Here is a 22,270-nt window from a genome sequence, read left to right as displayed (position 1 = left end):
TGTTTAATCTTGGAAACAGAAATTAGCCCTTGAAGTTAAGCTGTGTTCTTTTTTTTTTTATCCATCGCTGTGATTTTTCTATTTCAGTGGGGCATATTTGCCCCGTTTTTTTTCTTTTAGATTTTTTTTTTTGATGTAGACCATTTTTAAAGTCTTTATTGAATTTGTTACAATATTTTTTCTGTTTTCTTTATTTCTTTCGGTTTTTTTTTTTGGTCACGAGGCATGTGGGATCTTAGCTCCCCAATCAGGGGTCGAACATGCACCCCCTGCATTGGAAGGTGAACTCTTAACCACTGGACCGCCAGGGAAGTCCCTTGCCCCCTATTTTAAGTCTTCTTTAAGCATTTGGAAAGAAATGAGTTACAAATACGTCATTTTGACCTTGAGTACTAAGCTCTGGAGATAGCGCAGATCCAGGCAGACAAGGCGCATCTTTAATGGACGGCTCTCTCTCCGGTCGTGCACTAGCGTGACCACCATTCCCTCCACCGGCTTTGGGCTGGTTTTTCACCAGGGCTTTTGTTAGACAGTGTCACAGTGTGGGAGAGAGAGCTCTGGGCCAAGCACTGGGGGACCTGGGCCCTTGCTGTTCTCCCACGGCCTGACGGTGTGACCCTCCAGCCCTGGGAGCCCAGGACTCCACCTCAGAGACCACAACACGCCTGCTCTGCCGGCACCAGCCAGACCCCTACTCCCCTCTCCCCAGCCTCCCCTCCCCACCATCCCCTCCCCCTCACTCATTTCTAGGAGTGAGAGCCTGAAGCCCCCTTCAAGGTTGCATCTGTCATAATCCAACTTTACCCGAATAACAGCGTGTATTAGGGTGGTTCACAGACTGTTCAGGTGGGTGAGGGGCTGTTACAGTACCTGGTAAAGCGGGTGTCGCTGGGGAGCGGCTCCCCGGCGGGGGCTTTCCTCTCACTCCGTACCACTGTAAGCCCATCTTCAGAAACGGTCAGCCAGGGATGGCGGGTGTGCTCGTTCAGGTGAAAGTAGCTGCCTGCGAGGGGAGGAAGCACACAGACACATCCCCCCCACCAACAGCCAGTCACTCCTCTGCTTTCTCCACATTGCGCTCCATGCGGGCCGAGGCTTCACCACGCGTGGCCGGCTTAGCTTCCTGCACGATACACGTGAGCCTGGACTTTGCGTGGTAATGACCCTCATGCTAATAATGGTGGCGGTTAACATGTGTTGGGGGTTACTGTGCGTCTAGTACTGAGCTAAGCGGTAACTCTTATCTCATTCACTCCTTACGAGTACCCAGGGGTTAGTATTTCCATCTTGTAGAGTAGAAAACTGAGGTGCAGGGTGGTTGAGGAGTCAGCTGGCAGATGACAGAACTCAAATTCGAACCCCAAGCCCCTCTGATTCCAGTGGCTGCGCCCTTAAATGGGAGGCTGTAAATACCTGCTGGTGAACAGGAATTTCTAACCTGCTTGCCAAGGGGAATAGCAATTGAGGGAATTCTTAACGATCAATTTGACAAAGGTTAGCAAAATTCCACATTCAACTTTCAATTAGGGCAGCTAGGGAGAGGAAGGAGATTGTAACCCTCTCCAAATCATGGTTAAAACAAAGCACATCAAAAAAAAAGGTACCGGGCTTCCCTGGTGGTGCAGTGGTTGAGAATCTGCCTGCCGATGCAGGGGACACGGGTTTGAGCCCTGGTCTGGGAAGATCCCACATGCCACAGAGCAACTGGGCCCGTGAGCCACAACTACTGAGCCTGCGCGTCTGGAGCCTGTGCTCTGCAACAAGAGAGGCCACTATAGTGAGAGGCCTGCGCACCGCAATGAGGAGTGGCCCCGCTTGCCGCAACTGGAGAAAGCCCTCGCGCAGAAACGAAGACCCAACACAGTCATAAATAAATAAATAATTAAAAATGAATATCTGCTTATTAAAAAAAAAAAAGGTACCGAATGGGTTTAATAAGAAATTAGTTTTTTAAAAAATCCTTTGTTTAGGGACATAGTAACTCATTCTACATCATTGTCTCTTAGTCAAGCTCCTCAGCTCCCATTCTGTCATGTTCATTGCTTCAAATTCTACTTCAAGCCTCGCCACAAGCTGTCCACATTTTTTTTTTTTTTTTCTTTTTTGGCTGCATTGGGTCTTCGTTGCTGTGCGCGGGCTTTCTCTAGTTGCAACGAGCGGGGGCTACTCTTCGTTGCGGTGCACAGGCTTCTCATTGTGGTGCCTTCTCTTGTTGCAGAGCACGGGCTCTAGGCGTGCGGGCTTCAGTAGTTGTGGCTCACAGGCTCTAGAGCGCAGGCTCAGTAGTTGTGGTGCACGGGCTTAGTTGCTCCGTGGCATGTGGGATCTTCCTGGATCAGGGATCAAACCTGTGTCCCCTTCATTGGTGGGCAGATTCTTAACCACTGCACCACCAGGGAAGCCCCAAGCTGTCCACATTTATTTCCACAATTCGATGCTGCTGGAAATTTCATTTGCTACCTGAGCGGACGGACCAGGGGGAGGCAGGTTCCCACCTTGCAGCTGACAGGCATGGCCCTTACTGTCTGCTCTCTAGGCCCAAACAAGGATCGTTTTTTGAACAGATAGATATGTCTTTTGCCGATTCATGTTTATTTAAGTTTTTTGTAACTACACTCTTAACAAATTATTTGAACAAAGGAATTCAGAGACAACAATAACCAAGGGCTGGCTGTACCTTTTGCTCTGTTCTCTTATCGAAACAGCCAGAATTTGACATTTCAAAACACCAAGTCAGCACAAGAAATTAGAAATGCCAGTCAACCAAAGGAAAGTTCCATCACAATATAAAAGAAAAACCTGAGTCCTAATCCCAGCCCTAACCCCTACCGCCTTCGGCAGCCGTGTAACTTGTTTTTCGCATCTCTGTGGAAGGAACATAAGTGGGGACTAATCGCATACCTTTCCTCCTGGTATTGGAAATGAGGACAAAATGACCCTACATCCCTCAGTGAAAGATCCCAGCCAAAGGAACGATGTCCCCTGAGCCCTGGGCCCAGGCTCTCTCCTTCTGATTCTTACCTGCTTGTCACGCAGTCTGCAGCTGGCCTGAGCTGGGCTTGCTCTGTGAGGTGTGGGAAGAGCCACCTGGCTTTAGCGCACCTTAGCAAAGCTCAGAACCCAGAGCCGTGGCAGTGCTGGGATAGCAGGAGATGCATGGAATGTTTCTAGTGATATCTCTGCTGACTCAGGACTTGAACATGAGATGTGACAATTCTATGATGTGCTGATGGCAAGTGCGGGGGGGGGGGGGAGCTGGACGTGGATGTGGGCACCCACTAAGGCATCTGGAGCTACTTTGGGCCTGTGGGTAAGGAGATGTTTGGGCCGATAGCAGGGAGATAATCCATGGCCCATTGCTCTTCCTGGGAATTTCATAAAGACCACGTCCCAGGGGTGGTGTTCAGGCTGTGTGAAATGTGGTTTCTGGGCCACCCAGGTCCAGTGTGACAAGCCTCTAGCCCACCTGAAGGGCATGGAGAAAAACCCTGAGTTCTAGTGCTTGCTCAGCCACCCCATTGCTGTATGACTTGGGCCTTTGGTCTCCCCTTCTGTAAAATGGGACCCCAGAGCTTTGATCACCCCTGAGCCCCTTCCCAGCCTGATTTGCCATGTGTTCATATCAGTGAACATTTATCGATTTAACAATGAAGTCATAGCAGCCCTGGGTCTGCCACAAGGGGGTCACTTTGCTCCCAGAAAGTATGCGGCGGGGGTCACAGACCTGTGGTGTGGACTGTAGCGGGCTCGCTCCTTGCGCTGGGGCCCCCCACGTTGAGGGCTCGCACGTAGATGGTGTAGCTCTGCTGGGGCTGTAGCTGCACCAGGCACTCGCAGGTGGGGATGCCCACAACAGACCTGGGCAAGGAGGCAGCTGAAGTCACCCTGGGGCCGGGGCAGCCAGGCCCAAGCACCAGACCTCCCTTTCAAAGCAGGGATTTTTAACTCCCCCCACCGCCGCCCCTGTCCTCTGACCTCCAGCAGCGGTGCAGGCAGGAGTGTTGACCCCCTCAGTGCTCCCTCCCACTCAGGTCCACTTTTCTCATTTCTTTGTATCCCTTCTGTCTGTGGCTCTCTCCCCTCCAAGCTCCCCACCCCTTGTCCCAGGCACCTTGTCTAACGCTGCATGGTGGGGGCATGCATGCAGTTGAATCCAGTGTGCCTCAGTCTGTCTGGTAGGGCCACAACCTCTCTGAGGGCAGGGGTCAAGTACCACTTACGTAAGCACAGCGCTGGGCCCCTAGCAGGCTCTCAGTCTGTGTTTATGAACAAATGATCTGGCTAGAGCTGAAAGGCCCACAGAAGCCCACTGCTATTAACCTCTTTGAGGGCAGCTACCTACTAGGAATAATCCAATTTATGTAAGTGGTACAATACAGGATTACAAGCCCATGGTTGCCACTGTCTGTACTCCTGCAGCTGCCAACCCCATTTCAGTTCAGTGGGAAAGAGAAGCCTTCAGGGTGATGCCCATTTACAGATACAATACCCACACCTGGCAAGGCCAGGATGTCCAGGTCACTCTGAGGCTATAGCTCTGGCCAGAGGGGCACTTTTTTTTTTTTTTTTTTAATTTTATATTCTTTTTTTTTTAATTTTTATTTATTTATTTATGGCTGTGTTGGGTCTTCGTTTCTGTGCAAGGGCTTTCTCTAGTTGCGGCAAGCGGGGGCCACTCTTCATCGCGGTGCGCGGGCCTCTCACTATCGTGGCCTCTCTTGTTGTGGAGCACAGGCTCCAGACGCCAGAGGGGCACTTTTACATATTCATTCCATAAGTATTTTTTATTTTATTTATTTATTTGGTTACGCTGGGTCTTAGTTGCGGCAGGTGGGCTCCTTAGTTGCAGCTCGCTGGCTCCTTAGTTGCGGCTCAAAGGCTCCTTAGTTGTGGCATGCAAACTCTGAATTGCGGCATGCAAGTGGAATCTAGTTCCCTGACCAGGGGTCGAACCCTGGCCCCTGCATTGGGAGTGCAGAGTATTAACCACTGCACCACCAGGGAAGTCCCTTCATTCAATAAGTATTAACTAAACACCTTAGGTTCCAGAGACTGTATAGGGAGGCCCTAGGGAAAATGAATGTAGTTCCTGCCCTCACAGAGCTTACAGTCTAGAAGAGAGGCATTTCTCAAGCCATCACTGGAAGAAACATAAGATGGTAACCATGACAAGTTGCCAGTGTACTACAGAAGGTATAGTAGGGGAGAGGTGACTTTTGAGCTGAACTCTGAAGAATGACGAGGAGGTAATTGGATAAAAAGAGAATAGAAGAGTCTCCTACATAGAAGAAGCATGTGCAAAGGCCCTGTGGCAGGAAGAAGTGTGGAAAGTAGGAGGAACTAAAATATGACCAATGTGGTTGGGACCGGAGGAGGAGGGAGAGCTGGTGTGGTTAACCTGGAGAGGCAGGAAGGGGCCAGAGCCTGTGAAGGAATTTTGTCTTTTCTCCAGAGCAACAGGATGCCATGATTAGGTTTATACTAGGAGAGTCAGCACCATCCCAGATCACCTAGGTCACTGACCAGCCTTCTGATGACCCCAATCATAATGGGCTTGTCCCAGGTATCAGGCGCCCTTAAAGTATCAGCACAAGTTGCAAAGGAAATCCAAACCATTCAGGTGGCCAGACCACTGGACTCACTGCCCTGCTTCTGAGGATCCCCAGAAGTAGATCACCAAGGTCAGCAGCCCTGATGTGCTTGTGGACATATGGATTCTACCTGGGGCAAATGGGTGGGTGGGATAGATGGCCAGGGCCCAAGCCCTGAATTTAGCATGGAAGAATCTATTGACACCAAACCCCTCTCTTCCGTTTCTCCAGAGCTGGGTAGGTACACAGCAGGGCAGCCCCTGGGACTTGGTGGCTGGTACCGGGCTGCCTGGTTCATTCCCCTTCCACAAGCTTCTGCACTGCCTGGTTGTAACCCAGAGGTACATCCATGTTTCCTCCACTGTACACAGCTGTAGATTCGTAGGATCTGCAGGCCCTTGTGGTCACTGAGTCCAGCCCTCTTTTATCTGTGAACCCCTCCAGAGCTCTGCCAACCAAAGGGGAATGTGAGCCTCCAGACAGCCTTCTACCATGGACACGATGTTCTTTGTACACTGAAATCTAATCTCTTTCACTTCTGCCTCTCACAGTTCTCTCTACTTCGTAAATTCCAGCCAGGCGGGTCTCCTGGTTCCTCCAGTACAGGAAGCTCATGCCTGCCCAGGGGCCAGGTGCTGCCTCCATCCACTGTCTCAGGCCTCAGCCCTTCCCATGCATCAGGTCTCAGTTCAGACGTCTACTCTATCCAAAGTAAGCCCCCACCTCCACCGCATTCCCTATTTCATTGAGTTTCTTTTCCCTTCATAGCACTGTGTATTTTAAGCATTTGTTTTCTTGGTTTTGGTTTATTTCCCCCGACTCGGCTGTCAGCTCTGTAAGGGTGGGGAATTTGTCTGTCTGGTTCACCAACGCCCAGGCACCACCTATGCTCTCAATACTTGTTGAATGAATGATGGTAAACCTTGGTTGGGCTAAGAAAGCAAACCTGACGTTTACCATTTATTCACTCATCCATCATTCACCTTCAATGGTAGCATTCCAGCTATTTCTCACAAAAATAAGCAACCTAAAATTAGGGTTCCTGTGTGTCACAAATTCTGACCTTCTCTCCAGACTCCACACATTTCCTAAGCTGTGTCACCGTGTCAAGGCCTCTCGTGCCCAGCCAACGCCCCTCATGACTCACTCAGTTACGCCCGAGGCTCCCGGCGTTTCTGCCTGGGTCAACTCCACCGTGTATGAGTCCACAGGATTCAGGTTCCCAGACTCCCAGCAGATCAGCGCAGCCTCTTCACAGCTCCTTATCTCTTTGCTTTTTATAATGGGGGGACAAGGCGCTAAGAGCAGGGGAAAGGGAGAGATGAACAAACCTGTTCACATCCAGCCCTGTGGTCCAGAGCATGGGCAGACATCGCAAGCACTCTCTTCCTACAAGAGATTCAGTGCAATAGAAAGCTATAGACTGAACATTTGTGCCCCCATCCAAATTCATATGTTGAAACCTATTCCCCAATGTGATGGTATCTGGAGTCTTTGAGAAGTGATTAGGTCATGAGGGTCAAAGGGGTTTATTATACAAGAGAACCCAGTGAGCTCCCTTGCCCCTTTCTGCCATGTGAGGACACAGCAAAAAAGGCAGTTGCCTCTGAACCAGGAAGGGTCCTCACCAGACACTGAATCTGCTGGCACCTTGATCTTGGACTTCCCAGCCTCCAGAACCATGAGAAATAAATTTCTGTTGTTTATAAGCCACCCAATCTGTAGTATTCTGTTATAACAGCCCAAATGGACTGAGACACCAGGGAATCCCTTTCAGATGTTCCTGGAATGGAGGATGGTTGCAAGGTTCAAATGGTACTGTGTCCAAGAGCAGTACTTTTTGATATTTTGAGACCAGCTGTGAGAAATTGTCCCTGCCATATCAGGCATATAGATTTGGTGTATTAAATGAAAGAAAAAAATGCAAAGCTATTCCTGCCCTTCCAGGTGAAATCAAGAGCCCTGCCACGTCAAGAAAGCCGTGACTCTGTGTCCCCTTCAGTGAAGGTCCTGCTACAGAAACAAATGGCCCCCTTACCTGTCATGTACACTGCACACTCACTGGCGGGGCTGAGGCCAGCCCTGTTCTGAGCTGTGACCAAAAATTCATACTGGGTATTTGGCACAAGGTTTGTCACTGAGCAATATGTTTCTTTGACCGTCATCGTAAACGCTGGGGAAAAAATAAAGACAAGAATTCAACCCTAAAATAGGCCAACTGGCTCCAAGTTCATTGCGCTGTAATCTATTTCCCCTGTAATGGATACAGAACTGGCCACCAATTCCTCCCATCTGTGTATGCATGCCCCTCGGCAGCATGACTCGGCTGATCCTTCCATTGAGAGGTCTGGTCTTTCCCACTATGCCTTGAAGCTGGGCTTAACCATGTGACTTGCTTTGACCAATGGGACTATAGCAAACATGGTACAAACAGAGATTTGGGAGGTGCTGGTGCACAGGGGCCTTGTCCTCTTCCTGCCAGGAATGCTTCCACTTCCATGGGAACAACCTTCAGCCAGCCTCCTGGAGGATGAGATCACATGGACAGAGGCCTCAGCCGTTGCAGCTGAGGCCCTAGACATATAAGCAAGGCCATCCTAGCCCATCCAGCCCTACCAAGCTGACCCAGACCAGAAGAACTGTCCAGCCAATTCATAGAATTATAATAAATCATAAATGCCATTATTTTTTAATTTTATTTATTTATTTATTTATTTTGGCTGTGCCGGGTCTTAGCTGCAGCACACAGGATCTTCGTTGTGGCACACAGGCTTCTTAGTTGTGGCATGTAAACTCTTGGATAAATGTCATTTTAAAAATTGAAGTACCTTTGATTTACAATATTAGTTTCAGGTGTACAACATAATGATTCAATACTTTTATAGATCATACTCCAGTTAAAGTTATTATAAAATATTGGATATATTTCCTGTGCTGTACAATATAGCCTTGTAGCTTATTTATTTTATACATAGTAGTTTGTACCTCTGAATTTCCTACCCCTGTTCTGCCCCTCCCAACAAATGAATGAATATAAATATTTGTCATTTTTAGCCAATATGTTGTGTACATGTGTGTGTTTGGGGGTGTTGTTACACAGCAAAAGCTAACTGATACACGTCCAAACATCCCCAGACTCTTGAAAGGCAGTAATAAGTCATTAATCCACTCTCTGATATCAGTTCCTTTATAACAAAGTGATCCATTAAAGATCTTTATTGATCCCCAGGACAAAGCCCCAACACAATGGCCTCTTCTGTAGAGGGTGCCAACAGGGTTGATTTGTGGCAAAAACTGACTGATCGATCAGATCTGACTTTTTGGTCCTCAATCTCCCTTTTCAAATCTCCCCTTCCCCCAGCCCCCCTCACGCCCTCTTTAATCCTTATTCTGACCACCCTCACTCTCCCTCATCATTGCTTAAACTTACTTTTCTCAAGGATTCCCCTTCCTTACAAATCCCTGGACAGATAAACCATCCTCACCTTCGGCACATAGAACCCTCCACCTGCATGACCCGGTACAAGGAGAAAAGCTCTGGGCAGGGAGTCTGTGGACTTGATTCTCATCCTGGTTCTGCTGTAACTCACGGTGTCCCCACAGACAGCTCATTTCTCTCTAGGTCCCAGATTACTCATCCATAAAATGGAGATCCAGCAATCTCACTCTGACCCCATGCACACAGAACAGGCCCTGCCAGGCTGGCCCTAATCCCTGATTCCTTCAGATGCTCAACTGGGGCTCCTCTGCTCTCTCTCTCTCTTTTTTTTTGGCTGCTCCATGCGGCCTGTGGGATCTTAGTTCCCCAACCAGGGATCGAACCCATGCCCCCCTGCATTGGGAGCATGGAGTCTTAACCACTGGACCACCAGGGAAGTCCCCTCCTCTGCTCTCTTGACTCTCCCTTCTCAATAGGAGACTGGCTTATCTACTATGGTGGGTAGGCAGATATCTCAGCCCTAACCCTGGGCCTGCCAGCTCCATTTCCCTGGGAAGAGGATGGGCCAAGAGCTGCCCACAGTGGAGGCTGGGGGCCATTCCCAGCAGCTGGCTCCATCTGGGAATGTGGATCAGATCAGGAGCAGCGCTCCCAGGCTGCAGAACCCCCCTCAGCCCCCATGGGAGTCTGCAGACTAACCCTCCAGATTCTCCCAACACAGGGTTGCTCTGAGGAGAGCCAGCCCGCACTCACATGCCAGGACGGGCTAGAGCCCAGCCAGTCCAGCTGGGCCTCTTCAAGGAGGGGTGTCCCCACCCCTCTTGCACACAGTGCAGCCAGAGACTTATCCCAAGGACAACTCTGACCCAACAGCGGTAGATACACTCCACATACCTTAGCCTGGCCTTGTGATCCTCCCCAGTCAGGCCCCAACTTGCCTTCCTATTCCTTTCTGCCATGCTCACCTGCCTGCATCCCATCCTCTGTGTAGTTCCCAGATCGAGACAGCTCCAAGGAGCCAGGTGTGCAGGTTCATCCCATCTCTACCTTCCCAACCTCCAGGAAGGCAGGGCCCTGGCCTCTGAGGGTCCTTAGCTGTTCTGGAGCGTGGTTCTGTTCCTGGCAGAGCCTCACCTGCTCCGTCCTTCCCAGGCGAGCTGTCCTGCACTGGCCAGTAGGATAGCTGATAGCTCTCTATGGTGTCATCAGAGTATAAGCTCCAGCACACTCGGACTGAGGAACTTGTGGCTGAGTTGGGGGCCTGTGGGTTTATCACTGGAGCAGAAGGAGCTAGAAAAGGAAAACAGAGAAAAACAAAAACAAATGAGGAGCCTTAAGTAGAGGTATGGATTGGGAATGGCCCCTTTTACAGGACAACCGATCCCTCAATGCATCCTTGGGCTTTGGAGGTGGAAGAGGCAGCCCAGAGTGGACAGGGATGGGAAGGCCAAACCCCCCAACCATGAGCCTGAAGCAACCGGTATGTCCATTCCTGCTTTGACCAATCCACACAAGCTAGAGGAGGTGGGGTTGGTGACAGCGATTCAGGCTGGGGTATGGTTTGTAAGTCCTGACCTAGGGATGGGTCCTCTGACCCTTCCACGCCATCCAAAGAGGCAGGACAGCCAGGACCACAGCACTGCTGCCCTCAGCCCTGGAGTGAACAGAGGAGTGAAAGAAGCCTTCAACAGGGATGCCTTGCTTTTTCTGGGGGACCCATCCAACAACCGTCTCCTTCATTATGATGAGAGAAGATTGGGTTTGGCCAAATTGTGCTTTTCAGAACCAACTTCTTTAGAGTCCATCTACTGAGTTAATTCTTTTCTTCTCTGTAGGTTAATATTTCTGCCTCCCCCAGCCCCACACAGGGTCACCCACAACCAAGAAACACTCCTTGTTTTTCTTCCATAATTCTTCTCCAATGGCAGCACCTCCCTCCATCCCAAGCTTTCAAGAACATCCTTATTTTCAAATTCTGAAATTGTTCAGTCCAGGTAAGACTTAAAGGAATGAACTCAGCCTTTCCTTGCTGGTTAGGGGCTGGAAGACCCTAACATGACAAAGGTGAGAAGAGAAAGAACATGTATCTCCACATGATGGAGTTCAAGATGCACAGAAGATGCCCTTCTATACCCTGCAGAGAACAGCCCCGTTAGGGGATGCAGTAAGAAGAGGGATGGCTCCAGGTGGAAGCAGGAGGGTGATGGTCTACATGGGACCTGGACGCAGGAGGGTGATGAAAAATCTCCATGTTTCTCAAGTGCTGACTTGGGCGATAGTGCCTTTCCTTCCAAAAGACTGGGCCTGATTACTTGGGCAACACCATCCCTAGACCATCCAAAGGACTTCATAGCTCAGTGAAATCTCCCCTTGACCCAGTGAGTCTAAGAATGGCCTCCAAGATTTATAATTAAGGACATTCATTGCAGTATGGTTTATAATGGTGAAAAACCTAGAAACGTCTCGGCATCCAACAGTTGAGGATTAAGTAAACAGATTAAGGTATATAGCCATCAGAGTGATGTTGTAGAAGACTTTATCAGTGTGAGAAAATATTCATCAAAATTGTTTTGCTAAAAAAAAAAAGCAGATTACAAAACAGAATAATTCCATTTTTATTTTTAAAAAATCTGTATAAAGGGAAAACCCAAAATGATATACAAAACATTGTTCAGAATGTTGCTGGGTGTTGGTGAGAAAGGAAATGTGAGCAATCAATAAAAGCTAAATTGTAGTATTCTTAAAAATAAGTTATCACAATAAGATTTTTAAGAGCTACCTGGCACCATGTGATGTGCTGTACATACATTACCTTATTTATTTCCCACCATGTCCCCATGAGTCATGATTATGTCCATTTTACAGACAAGGAAACCAAGGCTCAGAGAGGTTAGGTAAGTTGTCCAGGGTCACACAGCTAGGAAGTAGCAGGGCTGGGATTCTCATCAGCTCCATAGGATTCCAAAGCCCATCTCTTAACCCTATGCTAAAAACAGCCAACTGGGAGGAACATAAATACAACAGTCGAGGAAATAAAATTTGGGATACTTGCTTGGAGTAAATTAGGCTTTCTGGGGCCAGATGTTGGCACCCTGGAGAGTGAGGGTGGGTATTTACCCCAGGAAGGTCAGCCTCTGTTTTCACCCTTACAAGCCATAAGGACAAAAACATGAAGCTCATGCAGCTGGTGGGGGGAAAATGCCTGTTTCTAAATCTTTATGATTTTTTTTTAGCCATCAAAGTTTCTAACTCAAAGCTCAGGGAAACCAGTGTGAAGTATGCACACAAGTGAGATACGCACCTGGGATGGTGTTAATGGAGCCCATAAGCTCCTCCACATCAGAGAAGTCCAAGGTCTGGTCTTCAAATTCAGGCTGCGCCGAGATTTCCACATCTGTTTTTGTTTTCAGGAATTTTCCGAGTCTGTGGGTATAAAAAGACACACTAACGAGAATGGAGGGGCATTCTCCTCGGGGGTCACTAGTGATAAGCAATGAGGGCCTCTTGGCTGATCTTTTATTTCCTTATTTTAACATGCTGCGAGCTGCCTTCTGGCATCGCTTCAGTGACTGACCTATGAGGTCACCCACGGGGATGGGCGAGTTGGTTCATGCCTTTGAGGAGAGGAGAAGGGGTGGGGTCATGTCAGAGGGTAGGGGGCAGGAGGATGTCCACCTACGAGCCCCTGATCCACACCTTCTGGAAGATCCTCCGATGCTGACCTGGGAGTTCCCACCCCACATCACCCCAGGCCCCAAAGACATACAGCCTCTCTGGGGCTCCCTCTCCACATGGTCAAGTGCCCTCAAGTCGATGACCATGGACCGGGGCTCTGGGTCTTCTGCGCCTGCTCCTGGCCATCACAGGGTTTGTAAGTAGCAGAGGCACAATTTGCAACCATGTCTGTCTTTTGCCAAAACTCATGCTCTTAACCCTTATATTATTAAGCTTCAGTGTTCGTGTTGCTTTACAGACATTGTCTGATTTTATTCCCATAAAGCTATCCCTGTTTGTAGGTAAGGAAGGTGGGTCCTAGACTGGTTGGACTTGCCCAAGGTCATGGGGGTAGCAGGATTTAAACTCCAGTCTGACTCTATAACGTGCATGCTTTCTGCAGCACACAGTCTGGGTCCTGGCCCAGCTGGGGGATGCTGGGGATGATCTCTGTTCCTCCTGGTGAAAGGAGGGGCTCAGAGAGGAAATCTGACCCTGGGCTTGCAGGCTAGGCCTCATCATATGTTCCCTTCCAGCTCTGAGATTCTAAGATTTGGTACTAGAGGGTCCTTGTGATCCCATACTGTCCTTCCAAAGCCAGTGCTATTTACTCGTAGGGGCAGACACAAAAGCTGAAACTGGGAGCATATAACCCAGTGGAACTGATATCTAGTTGGATATCTAGAGGTAAACCGAAAAAGAAAATACATGTCAGAACAAAAGTATTACCTGTCAGCCATAGCCACAGCGTCCTAAAAAGAAGAGAAAAAATATTGAATTGAATTTGGAAATAAATTTCTTTTCCAAACAATATAATAATATAAACATATGTTAAAACTCGGAAATGAGTAAAAGAGAAAAATCAGCCATGTCCCATGCCCTAACAAAAATGACTCTTATGACACCTGTATAGTTTCTTCCCATTAACATTATGTGAGCACTTTCCAGGTTACAAATGGTCTTCTGGATCATCAATTTGAAAGACTGTGTAACAGTTCATTGAATAGGAACTCCATCGTTCACTCTACTGTTGGACATTTTGGTTGTTTCCAATTTCTCACCGTCATAAATAACAGAGACGATGTCTTCATATATATCACTTTCTCTACATTCTGGATTATGTCACTGAGCTACAGTGATATTGAGGAACCATTGGTTCAAAAGGTCTGAGTAGTACTGAGGGCTCTGATGGTGCCTGCCCACCTGCTGTCCAGCTTGGGTCACAGCTCCCTCGCCACCCCAAGCACGGCAGGAAGGAGGCGCTGTTGGGCTTGGAAGGACCACTGTGGCGTGGCCAATGTAAAGGCCGTATTTGGTAACTAGGAAGCTCTGGAGGCTGAGGGCCCCTCCCTCACATCCTGGACCCCACTGCTGCCCCATATTCCTGTGGGACTTTGTAAAGAAAGGAGACCCCATCTCTGAGCTTGAAATTCCCACAGTCTGGCTACATGGGGACTTGGGGTCAAATTGAAGTGGATTTCAAGGGTATCAAGAGATGGATTTTTCTTTTTTTTTTTTTGCATGTCTGAGCTTATGAAGTGAGATGTATAATGGCTGCACTTGTAACTGGGAAACAGGAGGTGCCTTTTTAGCCTAGAGATCTTTCTCCCCAGACCTCCAGGAGGCTGTCTGAGATGGCCAGAAAAGTCTCAGAGCACTGTTTTTTGTTTGTTTTGTTTTTTGTTTTTGTTTGTTTTAATTTTTGGCTGCGGCATGTGGGATCTTAGTTCCCCAACCAGGGATAGAACCCGTGCCCCCTGCATTGGAAGGCGGAGTCTTAACCATTGGACCACCGGGGAAGTCCCCTCAGAGCACGGTTTTTGCCCCACTTCACGATGAGGGCACAAATCTTTGGGTAACCAGGACAGAGGAACAAAGACTCTGGTATTAGCTGAGCAATAGTGGCGGGAAGGGTCAGCTGTGTCAGGCACTCATGGCGAAGCTGTGCAGAGAGATGAAGGATGTATCATCATGGTGATACATCCAGTGGAATCAAATGGATGCTGACCGTGAAAGTTGGTTCCAACATCTCCAGGCAGAGAGGGGACAATCTAACCTACTCTAATCATAATTGTCATTTCAGTTCATTATTTCATTTGACTTCATTACTGACCTTAATGAAATCAACTTTCTCTTCATGACACATCTCCTCTATTGTTTCCATCAGTTCTTTGCAGGTTTCAAGATTTTCTCCACAGCTGACCAGCTGTCCATACAAGGCTTCCAGCTTCTCCTTTTTTTTCTCCCCTAGAGCTTGTATTTTTTCTTCATATTTTTGAGCAAGTGTTTCCAAGATCTCATTGTAATGTGACTCAAAGTTTTTTTCTTGTCTTCCAAAATTCTCCTGCAAGAAATAGTTGATCTCAGCCATCATTTCACTGCATGTATGTTGACTACAGAGTTATTTGGGGCATGAAAATGTATCTATCCAGAGATGTTTTAGTCCCTCCCTGTTGTCTTAACATCGCTTGCCAGGGTGCTGAGGTGGACAAAAGGGTATCTAGGACCAGGAGTATCTAGAACCCCAGCAATAATCTTAACAAGAATTACTGCTTTCTCTGCTGGCCGCATTTTGCAATCCTCTTCCCCATACCCCACCCACTTCTGTTTTAGCCACCTCCCATCACCATGACAACAGACCAGGAAGATTGCCAGTGATGAGTCAGCCTGCCACTGGAACTTTGGACCTTAACATGGAGATGTCTGCCTTGGGAGAATCCCACCTATCTTTCCCTCCTGAGCTCTCAACATCTTGTGACACTCACCTCCACTCCCTGATGCTTGGATTATACAAACATCAGGATCACACAGATTCTCATATCAACTAAGAAAAAGATGCAGGGGAAGGGGAATAAGCCGGGTGGTGCAGCCTAATAGATGAGGAAAGGCAGGAAGGAAGAGAGAGGGTTGTGCCAGTACTTAATCCTGGAACACAGTGGATGAGAAACATTAATTAAAGCATATCAAATCCTGGTCCCCCTAAATTAGATTGGAAGCCCAGGAGAGCTCTGTGAGTTCTGATTTATACCATCCTTATTAGATAACAGAGACATTTCCAAAGAAGAGGCTCTTATCAATCATTCAGGGAGTATTTACTGAGCACCTACTGTGTACACATTCTAAGACTTGCTCAGAATGGTGGAAGAGAGGGAAAAGCAGTAGGTGACCCCCACCAGTGTTGAGTGTAAAAGGAAGAGCTTAGAGTCCTCACTGAGGGTGAAGCTGCTCTGATCTGAGAGTGAGCTGGCAGTACAGAGGGTAGGGAGTTCTGTCCTGGCTGTTGTATACTTGCCCTCCTACCACCCACCACCCTATGCTTAGATGTGGAAGGGCTTCTTGTCCCTTCTCTGTGCCTTCCATAGGGAATTAGTGGAATAGCTGCCCTCCCTTTTAAGATTGGGGGTGGGGAGGAAAGTCTAGCTTCACGGGAAGGGTGCCCAGGGCTTAGTTCATTCATATGAGTTGCTCCTGTTGATACAATCTGAGGCTGCATTAATAGAATGAGAACATCCACATGAAGAGAGGGGTCACAGGAAGTCCTCTGGTCCTTATTTCTGGGCTACCTCATCTGGATGGCTAGGTTGCATGCTGGCATCACAGCACTAGACTTCACACATACTAGGCACACCCAGGGGACCATGACATGTTTGGTGACAGGCACAGAAACTTATTGATCTTGTGAGAAATAGGTAACAGCCAAGGAAAAGAACACTTATCAATGACAGGATGGGTGTCTTGCAATGCCTTATCAGGCTGGCCCATGAAAGAGTCCTACCTTGTCGTAGGACCAGAGCTATAAAGACACCGAAGACCCAGCCCATGAGAGCTAATAGTTCAGTAGGGAATGCTGCCAGGTAATCAGTTCCACAGGTACGTGCCCACTGTGCTACGGGAGGGCAGAAAGAGGGGTGAGGGAAGAGGAGCAGTACTGACACCATATGTTCCAAGAAAACAGATTCCCTAACTCATACCAGACACAGCTGATGGAAGCAATGAGTATCTGACTGGGTCATCAAGCGTGCTCTTACCTCCACAGTGATGAAAACCTCCTCCAAGTGACTTGCAAAATTTTCCATCTCAATAATCTGCTTTTCCAATTTGTACATGTTTTTGTGAATTTCATCCTATCAAACAAAGGATTCCAGGAAGACATTAATGCTATGTTTTCTCTCTCTCTCTTTTGTAGAAGGCATTTTAGATTTATTCCCTGCCTACATACTTGAGATTCAAATGCAATATCAAGAGAAAGGAGAACTGAGGCGATCTATTTACCTTGGCACTTTCCAGTGCTTTACTGAGCGGGGTCACCTCGTGCTCCTTGTGCTCATCAAAAACCTTTTCTGATGCTCTTACTGGAGTTTTGCAAGTGACACAGAAGATATCGGCAGCTTCTTCCTCGTCCTCCTCCTCTGGGATAACGTAGCACTCATACTCCTCACTGGCATGGCCGTGGGTGTACCTATAGGCTTCCCGCAAGTCCTGGCACTGGCCTGCCGAGCCCCATGCCCCGAAGCCCAGGTCTTCAGCCTTAGCAGCCTCACCACTAAGTCTCCAGTCTCTCTGTTCCCTCAATGGCTCTCTCCCCATCATCATATAAGGAGGATATTCTGAAACCTCTATTCTGGGCGTGCTTTCGTCAATAAACTCATCCCCTAATTCGTGATCATCTTCAAGTCCATACAGATGGACAAGTTCATCCACTTCCTCTCCAAGGTCTCTCTGAGACTTCCCTTTCATGGGCTCTCTTGGCTGATTGGTCATTTCTGCTTGAACTACTGCTCTTCTCATCTGAGTGTCTTCTTCTGGGAAGATCTGCAGTCTGTCTTCAGAGTCATACAGATCTGTGTGATGAAAGTGGAAGTCCTTGGAAGCAGCGGGCCTGCCCAGCCCTGGTGCCTCCCGTGCCTCCCCCTCCATCGTAGCTCTGGGCAGCACTTCTGCACAAGCAGGATTCTTCCTGGACAGTTCTTAGTGGATACCCTGGATCCTAGAACACAAAACCCCATTTATGAGAAGGTCGTTGCAGTAGATGGTCATTAGATTGGGCTCAGCTTATTCACAATAAAAAAAAAAAAATCATCTGAGCAGCTCAGTTGTAGTTTCACTTTAAACAATCTGTAAAGAAAGGTTTGCTTTCTACAGGAGGATGGGCTTCCTAAGCTTAAAAGAGACAGGAGAAATTATGAAAAAAAAAAAAAAACATAAATTGATTTGACTAACAAATGACCTCTATACATTGAAAAAACCTAAAAATCTCAAAAGGCAAAATAATAGGAAGTATTTCAGGCAATTATTATTAAACAAATTATATGAATTAATTGAAAAAAAATTTCAGTAGGTTACTGAGCAATGAGAATTTACAAAGTAATTTCTTTTGCATATAATATTACTTGTACAAAAACATTTGGAAAATAGTTTGGCCTTATGAGTAACAGAGAACAAATAAGTCGAGGCCATTTTGCCTTTTGATACCCAAGGCTGGGTAAGGGTCCAGTGAAGTGAGTACTCTTACATGTTGTTGGTTAGAAGATGCATGGCCCCACCTTTCTGGAAAACAAGTGTGACAGCATGGATCAAGAGCCTTAAAAATGTTCACACTCTTTAACCTAACAGTCCTCTTCCAGGACCCTAAGGAAAAAATCTCAAATACAGCGGAAAAAATTATTTCTATATAAAAATGTCCACCAAAAACTTTTTTTGTAATAGCCAAAAATAATTGTAAAGCCCTAATGATTAGGAGAATGGTTAAGTAAAGTAGGATATGTACACCCTGTAGAATATAATGTAGCCTTTAAAATACTAGGGAGAGCAAATGATAGCTTGGAAAAAGACTTATTATATGATACTAAGTAAAATAAACAGAGTACTCTATGTATAGACTATGAGGTCCACTATTTTAATGGAGGTACACAAAATCTAGAAAGAAATAATAATAGTAGCAGTAAATACAATATTAGTAGTAGCTACCACATATTGAGCACTTACTGTGTGCTTTTTCTGTGATAGGCAGTTTATTTTACTTTATTTTATTTTTTAGCTTTTTTTTTTTTTTTTTTGGCCACACAGCATGTGGGATCTTAGTTCCCAGACCAGGGTTCGCACCTGCACCCCATGCATTTAACCCCTGGACCACCAGGGAAGTCCCTGTGCTAGGCAGTTTATATACATTCTTCTATGTGGTAGGCACTACTGTTATCCCCATTTTACAGATGAGGAAACAGTGGCTCCGAGAGGGTATCTTATGCAAGGTCAATGGCTAGTTAGTTGTTGAACTGGGATTTGAACCTTAGTGTGTGTGGCGGCCATAAGACTGTGCCTCGCAGATATCCAACTATAGAGGCCACAGATATCCAACTGACCAGGGGCTTTGGCTACACTCTGAAAGCCATCGTCACATTTGCACGGAGGACATGCTTCCTGTGGGCGTCTTCCATCCAATGACAAAGTGTAGCAGGGACACTAAGGCAGATCCATTTCTGATTGACACAAAACTACTCTGGAGGCAAATCTTGGCTGGAGGACTCCTTGACAGTCTTGCCAAACCTTTCTTAGAAGACATGGCAGGTTAGGATGATTCCTCAAAACCCTCCTTCCTTCTCTCCTTCACTCGGGGTCAGACTTGCATCATGGTCTGACAGCTCTCTCAGCCTTTCCCATCTTCCTCCCCTTTTTATCTCATACAAGAGTTTCCCCTAATCAAATTATTGTATATCTAATCTCATCTGGTGCCTGCTTCTTGGAGGACCTTGATGAACACTGTCTGTTGGACTATAAAGTCCTTGCTTGCTTCTCGGCACAGAACTGCCATTATGTTATATTATTTTTTGGTAATAGTTCAACTGATACATAACTCACATAACATACAACTCACCTGTTTAAAGTGTATAAATCAATGGTTTTTTAGTATAGTCACAAAAATGAGCAATGATCACCACAGTCAATTTTAGACCATTTTCATCACCTCAAAAAGAAACTCTGCATCCGTTAGCTATCACCACCCACACTCCCTCATTTCCACTAGCCCTAAGCAACCACGAATCTATTTTCTGTCTCTACTGATTTTCCTATTTGGACATTTCATATAAATGGAATTGTATGATATGTGGTCTTTTGTGACCAGCTTCTTTCTTAGCGTAATGTTTTCAAGGTTCATCCAGGTTGTAGCATATGTCAGTACTTCATTTCTTCTTAGGGCTGAATAATATTCTATTGTATGGATATGTCATATTTTGTTTATTCATCAGGTGATTTGCACTGTTTCCCATTTCATTTGGGTTGATTTCACCTTTTGGTTATTATAAATAATGCTGCTAAAATATTTGTGTACAAGTTTTTGTGTGCATATATGTTTTCATCTCCCTTGAGTATATACCTAGGAGTGGGATTGCTGGGTCAAATGGTAACTCTGTTTAACGTTCTGAGGAATTGCCAAACTGTTTTCCAAAGTGGCTGTACCATTTTACATTCCTACCAGCATTGTATGAAGGCTCTGACTTCTCCACATCCCTGTCAACACTTATTATCGATTTTTTTTTTATTATATCGTGAAGGCACAGGTGAGCCAGGTTGTCAAGCAGGTGAGCAAAGAGAGTTGGAAACATTATGCAGGCATAAGGAGGACCAACAGAAAGTGGTCACCAGGCCTCATGAGAGACCCTCAGCCAGAATCATTCAGATGAGCTGCTCTCAGATTCTTGACCCTCAGAAACCATGCAAGACAATAAATGTTTATTGTTTTAAGCTACTAAATTTTGGAATAAATTGTTATGCAGCAATAGACAACCAATACACTATCCCAGCCTAAAATAACCTTTTTTCCCTCTTGATACCATTCTCTCCCTCCTTTTTTTTTTTTTTTTTTCCACATTTGGGCTTCTTCAAAGGGTAGCAGTTAAACTATTGATCTTCAGACTATGGCATCTGTACATAAAAACTTTCCAGGGGTTACACGGACATGGATAGTTTTAAGAGTATCAGTTTCCAGATGTCCAGCATAATATTTAATCTTTCCCAGAGCTGCTCTGCCTGGAAATAAGCCAGCAGTCGAGGCTTCCTGCAGGTTATCTTTTCACAATAGCCCTTCTTTTTTTTTTTTTTAATAATTTTTTAAATTTAGTTATTTTTGGCTGCGTTGGGTCTTCGTTGCTGCACACACGCTTTCTCTAGTTGCAGCGAGCGAGGGCTACTCTTCGTTGCGGTGCGCAGGCTTCTCATTGCAGTGGCTTCTCTTGTTGTGGAGCATGGGCTCGAGGCGTGCGGGCTTCAGTAGTTGTGGCTCACGGGCTCTAGAGCGCAGGCTCAGTAGTTGTGGCGCACAGGCTCAGTTGCTCTGCGGCATGTGGGATCTTCCCGGACCAGGGCTGGAACCCGTGTCCCTTGCATTGGCAGGCGGCTTCTTAACCACTGCGCCACCAGGGAAGCACACAATAGCCCTTCTTTTTATTAGAAAAGTAAAACTATACCTCTCACTCATCCTGAATATTACATTACACTGTAAGATTTCATTGCTTTGGAATTTTAAAACCTCCAGTGGGCTAAATGAAGGGACAATTTGAAATATTGGTATCAATGTTGAGAGAGTGAATGACATTATCGAATGGGTAAGAAATTTTTTTGTTAAGCTGAGTGGTTTCCAGTTCTTTGCTTTCAGCAAAATTGAAGGACGATCTAATCAAGTGTCAGCTGATACATTATTAAAAGTGATTTTTCGTGATATATTACTATGTAATTTTTGGCATGCATTTCAGAAAGATTTCAAAGAACTGAGTGGCATTGCTATAAAAAAGCAGTTTCCTTTTCCATCTACTTCTGTAGGTGAGCAAGTCTGCTCAGTGCTTACATCTACAATATGAAAAATAGAAAGACAATTGACACTAATTCCTGTTGCATTTTAGAATATACCATTTTCATCCACGGATACACAAATTAACTTTAAAAAAAAAGGAAAAAGCCCCATCTGCTTCATCAAGAAATGCATTTCCATTTTACTTTTTTTTGTTTAATAATTATTTGTCAAAATGTGTAATGTATTATGTTATTTTGCTTACATATGACTAAAAGTTGTATTGATAAATTAATCCAGAAGAAAAAAGAGGTTGCTATTTAGAGACTTATAATTCTAGGAAAATAAGAAAAAAAATGTAAATCTCAGGTCATAGATGTATATTTTTTTTGTAGAGAAATATCACAGATGAACAATAAAAGACTTTCTAAGCATAGAGAAATAATACATTAGGACAAAATTCTTCTGAGAAGTGAAATGGAAATACTAGCTCAGGAGGAAAAAGAACAATGTAAAATTTCTAATGTTTTAGAAGACGTCTTGCATTTTTAAAGATAGTTGAGGAAGGATATCAAATTGCTATAGCATTTAAGACTCCACTGAATAAATTTAAAAAGGCTATAAAATAGTTTTATTTGAATATGTGAATATTTATAATATGCCACAAAGGATATCTTTTGCAATCATTTATACTTTATAAAATAATAGCTTTATTAAGACATAATTAAGTTACCATAGAGTTCA

At 46.0% G+C, this 22,270-nt stretch overlaps 1 protein-coding gene across 1 annotated transcript in view; it reads right to left on the bottom strand.

Moving 5' to 3' along the window:
• The window catches only part of FSD2 (fibronectin type III and SPRY domain containing 2), a 38,090-nt gene that overhangs the window by 4,853 nt on the left and 10,967 nt on the right, over positions 1 to 22,270 (bottom strand). The window contains exons 2-11 of the mRNA XM_007194273.2: positions 17,017 to 17,731; positions 16,773 to 16,868; positions 14,858 to 15,088; positions 13,474 to 13,496; positions 12,332 to 12,453; positions 10,165 to 10,320; positions 7,630 to 7,764; positions 6,739 to 6,889; positions 3,725 to 3,858; positions 871 to 1,003 (exon numbers count right to left, since the gene is read on the bottom strand). Of these exons, the coding sequence (XP_007194335.2) occupies positions 871 to 1,003; positions 3,725 to 3,858; positions 6,739 to 6,889; positions 7,630 to 7,764; positions 10,165 to 10,320; positions 12,332 to 12,453; positions 13,474 to 13,496; positions 14,858 to 15,088; positions 16,773 to 16,868; positions 17,017 to 17,661 (1,826 nt within the window). The 5' untranslated portion in view covers positions 17,662 to 17,731. The remainder of the gene's footprint in view (positions 1 to 870; positions 1,004 to 3,724; positions 3,859 to 6,738; positions 6,890 to 7,629; positions 7,765 to 10,164; positions 10,321 to 12,331; positions 12,454 to 13,473; positions 13,497 to 14,857; positions 15,089 to 16,772; positions 16,869 to 17,016; positions 17,732 to 22,270) is intronic.

Source organism: Balaenoptera acutorostrata, chromosome 3 (genome assembly GCF_949987535.1).
Source record: "Balaenoptera acutorostrata chromosome 3, mBalAcu1.1, whole genome shotgun sequence".
NCBI classification, from domain to species: Eukaryota; Metazoa; Chordata; class Mammalia; order Artiodactyla; family Balaenopteridae; genus Balaenoptera; species Balaenoptera acutorostrata.
The sequence above is the reverse complement of the archived record's forward strand: the minus strand, read 5'-3'. Positions and strand labels throughout refer to the sequence as shown.